Here is a 9,781-nt window from a genome sequence, read left to right on the forward strand (position 1 = left end):
TGTTGAAGGGAATCTAGGCTCTTTCCCCAGTTGGTTGGCTGTGGCCATTGCTACTATGAACATTGGGATACCACCTTACACCCATTAGAATAGCCATAATTAACAAGATAGTAAACACCATGTGTTGGGGAGGATGTGGAGAAAGGGGAACTGAACTCTCTTACACTGTTGGTGAGAATGCAAGTTGGTGCAGTCACTTTGGAAAACAGGGTGGAGATTTCTGAAGAAATTAAAAATAGAGCTAACCTAACATCCTGCAATTGCACTAAGTTTTTAATTATAGCCAGCATATATTAGTCCAACATAATGAGCCAACATTTATATACATTATGCAGCGCTCACTATAAGATGTGCAGTTATCATGTGTCACACAAAAAATCATTACAATATCATGGATTATATTCCCTAAGCTGTATTTTACACCCCTGGGGCACCTTTATTATATAACTGGAAGTTTGTACACCTGTTCACCCATCTCCTGATCTCCCTCCCTTCTGGTTTGTGAGAAGGTCATTTTTTTTTAAGATTTTTTTTATTTATTTATTTGACAGAGAGAAATCACAAGTAGATGGAGAGGCAGGCAGAGAGAGAGAGAGGGAAGCAGGCTCCCTGCTGAGCAGAGAGACCGATGCGGGACTCGATCCCAGGACCCTGAGATCATGACCTGAGCCGAAGGCAGCGGCTTAACCCACTGAGCCACCCAGGCGCCCGAGAAGGTCATTTTTTAAATTTATTTTTAATTTATTTTCAGCATAACAGTATTCATTATTTTTGCACCATACCCAGTGCTCCATGCAATCTGTGCCCTCTCTAATACCCACCACCTGGTTCCCCCAACCTCCCACCACCACCACCCCACCACTTCAAACCCCTCAGACTGTTTTTCAGAGAAGGTCATTTTTACTTATACTGTTAATGTACTACATTATATTGGTTGAGTTTTAAATTTTTCAGCTACTCTGCCTTCCCCTACCCCCCAAATCCAGTGCCGTCATGATGTAGAGTCCTTTTTATACATTGCTGAATCTCATCTGTGAACGTTTTATTTAGAGATTCACATTGGAGTTTATGTGAGGGAACTTTCTGTGTCTTTCTATTCTGAAATTTCCTTGCCCAGTTTGGTGTCTTTCTTTGTAGCATGATACAATATTGTTTCTTTTTTTATTCTCAGGAAGGGCACATATAATTTAATTGTGTGTATGCATGTGTGTGTTTGAGAGTATGCATGTGTGTGAGTGTTTGCATGTATGTGTGTGCATGTGAGTATGTGTGTGTGCATGTATGCATTGTAACCACATGGGGGCGAGAGTGTGTGTGTTTCCTAAGGGCTTCAGTGTTCGGGAGAAATTGCCAATGAAGCTTCCTCAACAGACACAAATGTATGTTACAAAATGATTATCGCCATGCCATCAGCTCACACTTCCATGCCATATTGTATCTGCCTTTCTTGTATGTGATGAGAACATTTAGATCTACTCTCTTTGCAACATTCAACAATAGGTTATGGTGTTATGAGCTGGGGTCATGATGTGGTACATGAGATCCCCAGAACTTGTGGTCTTATAACTTTAGAGACCTTGTTCATCTACCTATAATCCTGACCAACACCTTCCCATTTCCACACTCCAGCCCAGCCAGCCACCACTCTGTTCTCTATTTTTCTGTTTCCACATACTTCAGTTGGGGGATGGTTTGATCACGATCAATACATTCAATGTATTCATAAGGTGATACATAGTTACTACTTTTCATCAATTTAATAGCTTCTATTTTAAGAATTTTATCCATTTCATCTACATTGTCTCATATATCAGCATAAAAGTTAATAATGTTCCATTCTAAATTTAAAGTCTGTAGTATGGGATGCCATCCTCATAATAGTGATGTGTACCTCCTCCCTCTCTCTCTCTTTTCTTGGTTTTGTGGCTAGGATTTATAAATGTGACCATTGCTTACAAAAAGGAACACTTTCAGCTTCATTGATTTTTCTCTATTTTTAAATTTGCCCTCATTTCTAGCCAGATCTTGTCTTTACTTTTGTTTGAATAACTTGCTATTCTTTTTCCAAATTCTCAATAGAATAGGTTCTGTCATTAATTATTTTAGGCTTTTTCTGTTCTAATAGAGTGGTTCTTGGTTCTTATTTTCCAATTTCATAGATTTGATGTGTAACATTTACACTGTCCTTTAGTGTAAACATTCTCTCATTTCCATTAGGATTTTCTCATTTCATTCATGGGTAATTGGGAAGTCTGTTGCTTTGATTTCCAAAGTGTAGGGGTATTACTATCTTTGATGGCAGAATCAGTGACTCCCAGAAGGTCCCAGGAGTTCTTACTGGTCCAAGTGAAGAGTCCAGGCTGGCTGGGGTCGTCATTAGGTGACACCCACTATGGGCAGCTCCTGTGCCTTCCAGGGTCCCTGTGGTCCCTCCCTCCCTGCAGTGTACGGTCTGGGTCCCTCCAGGGCTACTGGATGGCCAAAGCAGCATACACGCTGGGCTCTGCTGGGGGCTTCCCTGATTGGGAAGGAGGGGATACACTTGTCTCCTGTCTGAGGGTCAAGCAGTTCAGCTGGGCGTAGGTCACATCCTGGGGAGTGTCAGATGCAGTAACCTGCAGTGGGGAAGAGAGGAGAGGCTTGTGATTGAGGAAGGGGAAGCCTAGGAACTCAGAGAAGGGACCCACCTGACAGTCCGTCTGCCTGTCTTCCTCTGCTTGTCTGTCCTCTGAGTCCAGCAATCCCTCTGACATGGGGGAAGGAGAAGTGGCCAGTCCCCACCTGAGTCTTGATCTTGACTGGCTCACCTGAGCATACGTTGTTCCCTGGGGGTCATCTTGTGTGTTCTGCTGCGGACAGACAGTGAGGGGGTGGTTTTTCTCCTTGATCCCCCTCGACCACCTCAGACAATTTTCCCCATGGTTGCCAGAGCGAGGCTTCCAAACTTTCCTGCCCATTAGATCACTTTCCTGGTGAATTCTGCAGGGGCTTCCTGAGCCTTGGGGTGTGTGACTTGTACTCTGGCTCTGATTCTATTCCAGACAGTGTCTCTTGCTCATCTGGTTGCAGCTGCATGGGCCATGCTCCTGATAAAGCATGTTGCTGCCTCAGGATCTTTGCACCTACTACCTTCTCCCCTTGTTTTATTTTTCTTGGCCATACGTTGCTATCGAGGATGCTGCCCACTTCCGTGTATATTGTCTACCACCCACAAGGCAAGCTCACAGAGGGTGGTTCAGATTTGCTCACAGCTATGCAGGCAGCACTAGGTGGGGCCTGGCAAATGCTGGGCTCCCTATGTCTTTTGCTGGCTGAACGAATGAAGGGGCTTAGTGACCGGTGGGACAATCATTTCTTCATGTACCCTCCTGAGACGTGGGCATGCACCCCAACAACCAGAATTCAGACAGTGGTTTGGGAGCCACACAAGGGGAGCACAAAGGAGGCCCTACAAGGTCACAGTGGTCTGACCCAGGGTGCCCAAGGAGCGTGAGGGCATCTGAGGGACACTACTGAGACTGGGTGGTGTGAGGACAAGGAAGTGTCCACTGGATTCAGTTTGGTGCCACAAGGGCCCTGGGGTCTGCACGAGGGCTGGGGGTCTCACCTGATGGTCCAGCTCCACCCCCTCCTCAGGCTGAATGTCTTGCATGGAAGCGTCTGCCAGGACAGAACAGAGTGTGTCTCTTGGCAAGGTACCCTGAGCCCTCCTCTCAGAGCTACAGACCCCGCCCTGCTCCCAGATAGGGCATCTGCCATACCAGGGATTCAGCAGTGGGCTGAGGGGCATGTGGGAATTCAGTCCTCACCCCGGACCCCAACCCTCCCAGCCCACCCCCAGGGCGGCCCCCGTCTTCTCACAGAGGCTCTCCTCCTGGGCGGCAGGGGCTGGGCTGGAGCTGGGGAGGAGAGACAGCATGTTAGGGGACATAGTGGGGGCAGGTGGGTGGGAGTCTGGGGGACCACAGGCAGGAGTTACCTGTCGTGCAGTCCTCTGTCCTTGGGCTCCGGGTCTGCAGCCCCTGAAGGACATTGGGAATCAGTCTCCCTCTGGGCTGGGAGGGTACAAACTGCCCCCAACCATGTGATTCCAGGGAAAGATGCCCTTCACACATACTGCCTGTGTGTTTCTCCATCTCCCCAGATTGAGTGGAGGGAAGTACCTTCAACTGGCTCATGGGTACCAACCTGGTGTTTCTAGATTCTCTGGGTTGAGATTCTGCACAGGTATCCTTCTACACCGGCCTTTCCCATCGCTCTGGTTTTTCTCTGACTGCTGCCCTGAGCCCACCCTTGGTCAGCCCACAGGGCAGCAACCACCCCCTGGGACGTGTCACCTCCTTCTCTTCTCACCCGGCTTCCTGCCTTTGACCCGACGCTGGTGGAGAACTAGGAGGAGGACGAGAAGGCTGAGCAGCAGGACGAAGGCCACCGCGGCCGTGAGGAGGATGTACAGGTACCAGTGGGGACCTTGTGCAGAAGCAACACCATGAATGAGCCAGTGATGCCATTTAACTGAGCACCTACTCTGTGCCAGGAACCTGCTGGGCTCTGTGCACTCAGCTCTGACCCCTTCAACAATCACCCAGCCCACAACTGCTGCCCCTCTGCCCACCCCACAGAAAGAAAACTGAGGCACAGAGAGGTCATTCACATGTCTCAGGTCGCCCAGCATGGAGGCAGCAGGGCTGAGACTAGAACCAGGGCTGTGGGTTCCCTGTGTTCTCCTCATGCTGTCCCCTGTGCAGACACCAGCTCGGGGCTCTAGGCACCTCATCTGGGGCACAGCCTATCCCAGCATCTTCTTCTGGAGCTGAGGGTCCTTCCAGATTCCCCTTATTACCTGAATGCCCCCCAGCCATTGTCCTCCCTCCCCTCCGCTTACAATGTCACTGTCATTGCTGCAAAGGGACAGAATTCCCCATAGGACACGACCTGGGGGGCTTCCACGTGAGCCCTCCTTTCCCAGGATGAGAGCCATGGTCTAATGGGAAATCTACTCTGTCCACGACTCTCTCCTTTACACTTGGGAAAACTGAGGCCCACACAGGGGAGGGGCATGTGCCAGCCAGCACCTCCGGAGGACCCTGAACTGAGGGGTCAACTCAGAGCTCTCCATGGACCCATCCACTAAGGCTGATAGAGACCCTCACCCTCAGAGCCTCCTGGGGTCAGCAAGGGTGAGGAGTGGGACCTGCTGTGTTCCACACTGCACCTGGCTGCTCCTCCCCCACCAGGGACCCCCCACCCCCAAAAGCTTCAGAGCCCTGGGACCCTGTCGTCCCGCTGGCATCTCTGAGAGCCTAGAAGAAAATCCCCTGGACAGCAGCCCCTGTGACTCACCATCTGCTGAGCCTGGCCCTGTGGTTGGGGGGCTGGGGACCATAGAGGGTCCTGGGGAAAAGACAGGAGTGTGGAGGGGCTGGAGCTTCCCCTGAGACCCTGTCTCTGCTCACACTCTTCCTCCTCATGTGCCCTGTGATCCCCAAGCTCCTCCTCCACCAGAAGAATCCTGGGGCTGGGGCCAGGGATGGGCAAGCATGGGAGGACCTGTTTCCCTCCTGCACCATGAGGGGCGGACCTCTCCACTGATGTTCCCTTGGAGCCCCTCACTCCCATCCTAGACCAGAGCCCTCCTAGACACAGGGCCCTGAAGCAATGTTGGGACACAGAGGGGACAGAGGCAGCAACCCTCACCTGAGACCAGGAGCTCCAGGGGGTCACTGGGCTGGGACAAGAGGTAGGGGGAGGTGCTGGCAGAGCCATAGCACCTGTAGGTTCCCCCGTGGGCTGAGGTCACAGGACTCATGGAGAATTCAGCCTGGTGCTGCCCAGCTCTGTACTGTGATCTAAGACGCAGCGGGGGATCAGCTGCCCCCTCCTTGGACAGAAGGAAAGTATCCATAGAGCTCTGAGACTGACACAGCAGGGTCACATTCTCTCCTGGGGCCACCGTGGGTCCCGGCTGCACTGAGAGGGAGGGTGTGTAGGGCAGCTGTCCTAGAGAGAGGAAGGGCAGGTGAGGGGCTGTCCAGCCCTTGTTCTGAACTGCATCTGTCTGAGTCCTCCGAGTCTGTGCCATCCCATCCCCTGTCTCTCTCTGTCTCCCTCCCTCCCAGGGGACCCCACACCCCTGTTCCCAGCCACCACCTGGGGCTCCACTGGTAAGACCTGTGCAAAGTCTGGGGTCCTGACTGATGCCATGAGCCCTCACCTGCGAGCAGGATGTCCAGGGGTTCACTGGGGGCCGACCACTCGGAGGAGAGAGTGTGTCCACCATAGCACATGTACCGGCCCCCATGGGAGGGTCTCACAGGGCCCAGAGGGAAGTCTGCCCCAGAGAGTCCAGCCTGGGTCTGCCGGCCAAGCTGCCGGGGAGGGTCAGGTGCCCCCTCCTTAGACAGAGCGAATCTGTTGTAGCTGACATCAGAGCGACACTGGAGAGTCAGGCTCTGTCCATAGGTCACGACAGTGTCCTGCTGGGTCAGGAGGGAGGGCTTCCCCGACACACCTGGGAGAGACCAGCCCTGGATGGCAGGGGTTGCTTCTCCCCAAACCTCCCTTCTCCCGTCCTGACTCCCAGGTCTCACTGTCCATCACAGTCAGTGACGCTGACCTGCGAGTCCCCGTGGTCCCCTCACCCACCCTCTCACTGGGGCTCCCCTGGGAGCAGAGTCCTCATTAACTGTCTGGTGCCTCAGAACATGGATGAGGCATCAGTCAGACTTTCTCACCTGAGACCAGCAGCTCCAGGGGGTCACTGGGATCCGACCATATCTGGGGGGTGTTGCTGTAATAGCCGTAGCATCTGAACGTCCACCTGAGGCTAGGGGTCATGGGGCCCACAGGGAACAGGGCCTGGGTCCCCCCATGGGGGGCTGCCTGGGAGCCCAGGGTCCAGGAGGGCTGGCGCTCTCCTTCCCTCATCAGGACGAACCTGTGGAATCTCATCTGTGAGGCACACTGGAGGGTCACATTCCCTCCTGAGGTCACAACAGGGCTGGGCTGGGCTGAGAGCCGAGGTTTGTCCAGCAATCCTAAGAGAGGAGGAGGCGGTGGTGTTAAATGTGGATCAGATCCCCCACATTATCCCCAGGCAGGGGTGTGAGAGGGAGACACCTGAGAGACCACCCCCTTCCTGAGGGCAGAGCCTGGGGCTGGGACCCTGAGTGGACTCGCACCTGTCACCACCACCAGCTCCAGGGGGTCACTGGGCTCTGACCAGCCAGTGGGACTGAAATAGTTACAGTGATATCTTCCTGCATGTACATCTGTCATGTGTGTGATGGAGAACTTGGCCTTGTCCCTGGACTCCAGTGGCTCCTGTCTGTCCCAGACCCTTGACTCTCCGTCTTTATACAGGCGGTACTCCTGGGCCTCCAGGCCCCCCTGACACCAGATGGTCACAGATGTCCCCCAGGGCATCACAGAGCCCGGCTCAGCCCAGATGGTGGGTTTGGGGCGGGTCCCTGGAAGGAAACAGAGGCTGGGACACAAACCTTCCCCACCCAGGTCCCAGCTCAGCCCCAAGCCCCCAGACATTTCCCTCGGTCAGCCCAGAGCTGCTGCTCTCCATCCGCTGCTGCCTGGTATGTGACCCCTGTCCGCAGTGAGGAGGGACTGGGACCTCTGGTGACAGACTCACCTGCCTGTGCTCGGGTCCTGGGGCCCACACTCAGCCCTGGAAGAGAGTCCCTGTGAGAGGTTTGCCCTGAATCCCAGCAGATCCCCGCCTTCCCATGATCCTGCTGTGCCTGGAGTCTCCAAGAGACCAGAGTCTGGCTGGGCAGGTCCCTCCCAGACTAGGGTGACCCCTCCCTTCCTCAGATCTCACCGAGACAGAGCAGGGCTGTGAGGGTGGGGGTCATGGCATCTCCTCTTTCTCGTTCCGACTGTGCAGAAGGAGGGCCCACTGTGACCGCAGGACAGGCAGACACACACGGTGTGGGCACTCGGAGGCCAGCCCTCCCCATCACGGGTTTGTCACGTCAGCTGTCCCACAGGAAGGGGAACAGTGTGGCTGTCATTTCCCCGGGGCTGAGACTGGGGCAGGCAACGTGCTTTGCAGATGTTTCTGACCACATCTGAGGCTTCCCCCCACCATGAACTCCTGTCTTCCTGGCCCGATATCCCGCTTGTGGACAAAGCTCCAACATGTTTTGTTGAATGCTTGCATTTTGTCTGGTCCAGAAACACTAGACTGGACTAGCCTGATTCGAGCTAGTTTGTGGAGCTCAGATTAGCAAAACAGAAAACTAAAAACAAAAAAGCACAATCAAAAATGGACTGTCTGGTGTATTATTTTCCTGTTGTGTTCTTGTCATAACCAATCACTACAAGCTGGTGGGTTAAAGCAGCACAGATGTATTATCTTATCATTCCGAAGGGCAGAATTCCAACATGGACACCCCTGAGTTACAGTTGAGGTGTCCTGGGCTGTGCTCCTTCTGGAGCCTCTGGGGGTGAATCCATTCCCTTTCCTTTCCAAGCTGGGTGCCTTGCCCGTATGCCTTGCCGCCCTCCTTTCATCTCTGGCCCCCTGACCCCCTCTTTCACTCATAAGGACCCTTGTGATGACTCACGGCCAAGCACTCTGCCTCCACTAAAGCCCAGGAGCAACCCTGAGCTGCTTCACAAAAGGAGAGCAGTTCTCTGCAGAATCAGCATAGTGTGGCTCCAAAATCTTTAATGTCTGTGTTGTGCTTCATCTATATAGTTCCCTGCCAAACCATGTCGACCCCATCTGCCACCAAAGCTCCAAACACCACTGGATCTTTGGGACCATAAATCTCGGGCTTTCTGCATCCTGGATCCGTTGCAAGGACTTCTCTTGCCCGGGACTCCACTCAAAACCAACAGCCTCTCCAGACACTCAGTAAGTGCAAAGCAATAGCACGCCCAGGGAGCTGTATATTGTCTCCACCTTCCAAAGATGGCCCACTAGGGACTGAGCTATTGTCTCATTAGTAGGAGGATGAGATGAAGCAAAGAGTCTTCACCTTGGGTGGGGTATCTCAACATGCCTCAGGCAGCTGGAGTCCAGGAAATGTCACCAAGGTGGCAAGAACCTGAAATCTGGGGAGATTTATTTCCCACTGTCTTAACAAAGCACCTAGCATAGTTGCTAATACCTGTTTCACAGATGGAATCCACAGGGTGTGTACTGGACCTGAGTGATGTCCTTTGCAATGGAGAGACAGTCACGGTCCCCGCAGCCTGGATAACACAGAGCTGGAGATGCGCACAGGGCTGGAGATGAGCACAGGGTGCTGGGGACCCATACGGGCTGGAGAGGCGAGCAGGGCTGAACACGTGACATGGTCCAGAACAAGTGTGGACACGGACAGTGTGTGGCTGGCTCTGATAACTAACCACAGACTGAACCTGAAGACCTTTATGGGTGGACCCAAGAAAATAAACACACCAATCTACAGCTGTGCACCAGGTGCCAGGAGATAGGTTTCTTTATGAGTTTTCAGCTGGAGCAGAAGTGGAAATTAGAATCACCTGGTATACAAGAACCTAATTCTCCAAGGTCCGTCTCTCTTTTGTGCAAACTAAGCAGGCAGGTCGAGTGGGGAGTGGAAGGCGTCCCTGGCACTTGTGTCTTTCTGAGTTCTTGGTGATGGCATGAATCTGTAATCTCTCCAAGAGTGCAGACTTACTTCTGTTTCCCTATTTTGGTAGGGAGAGGTGTTTCCAGCACCTTCCACCAGGCCTTTCCTTCACTGAATCTTACTCCATGCATCAGAAAACCTGTGTCTGCTGTTGAGGGTGTCTG

General features: G+C 52.9%; 1 protein-coding gene across 4 annotated transcripts; it reads right to left on the reverse strand.

Moving 5' to 3' along the window:
* Positions 1 to 1,731: 1,731 nt before the first annotated feature.
* On the reverse strand, positions 1,732 to 7,929 carry LOC132004893 (leukocyte immunoglobulin-like receptor subfamily B member 3). 4 transcript variants are annotated; one of them, XM_059381514.1, is made up of 14 exons: positions 7,835 to 7,929; positions 7,646 to 7,681; positions 7,182 to 7,469; positions 6,938 to 7,037; positions 6,735 to 6,790; positions 6,215 to 6,511; positions 5,698 to 6,000; positions 5,344 to 5,394; positions 4,354 to 4,470; positions 3,980 to 4,022; positions 3,862 to 3,899; positions 3,608 to 3,660; positions 2,808 to 2,849; positions 1,732 to 2,615 (listed from the first exon to the last, which is right to left on the reverse strand). In XM_059381514.1, exons 1-14 carry the CDS (start codon positions 7,866 to 7,868, stop codon positions 2,469 to 2,471), a joined length of 1,605 nt encoding a protein of 534 aa, XP_059237497.1. In that variant the 5' UTR covers positions 7,869 to 7,929; the 3' UTR covers positions 1,732 to 2,468. The 4 variants fall into 4 exon arrangements, with proteins under 4 accessions (XP_059237497.1, XP_059237495.1, XP_059237494.1 ...); XM_059381512.1 differs by having other exon boundaries at positions 2,808 to 2,846; positions 6,735 to 7,037; XM_059381511.1 differs by having other exon boundaries at positions 6,735 to 7,037.
* Between the last annotated feature and the right edge of the window lie 1,852 nt (positions 7,930 to 9,781).

The sequence above is a fragment of the Mustela nigripes genome, chromosome 17, assembly GCF_022355385.1.
Source record: "Mustela nigripes isolate SB6536 chromosome 17, MUSNIG.SB6536, whole genome shotgun sequence".
Lineage (NCBI taxonomy): Eukaryota > Metazoa > Chordata > Mammalia > Carnivora > Mustelidae > Mustela > Mustela nigripes.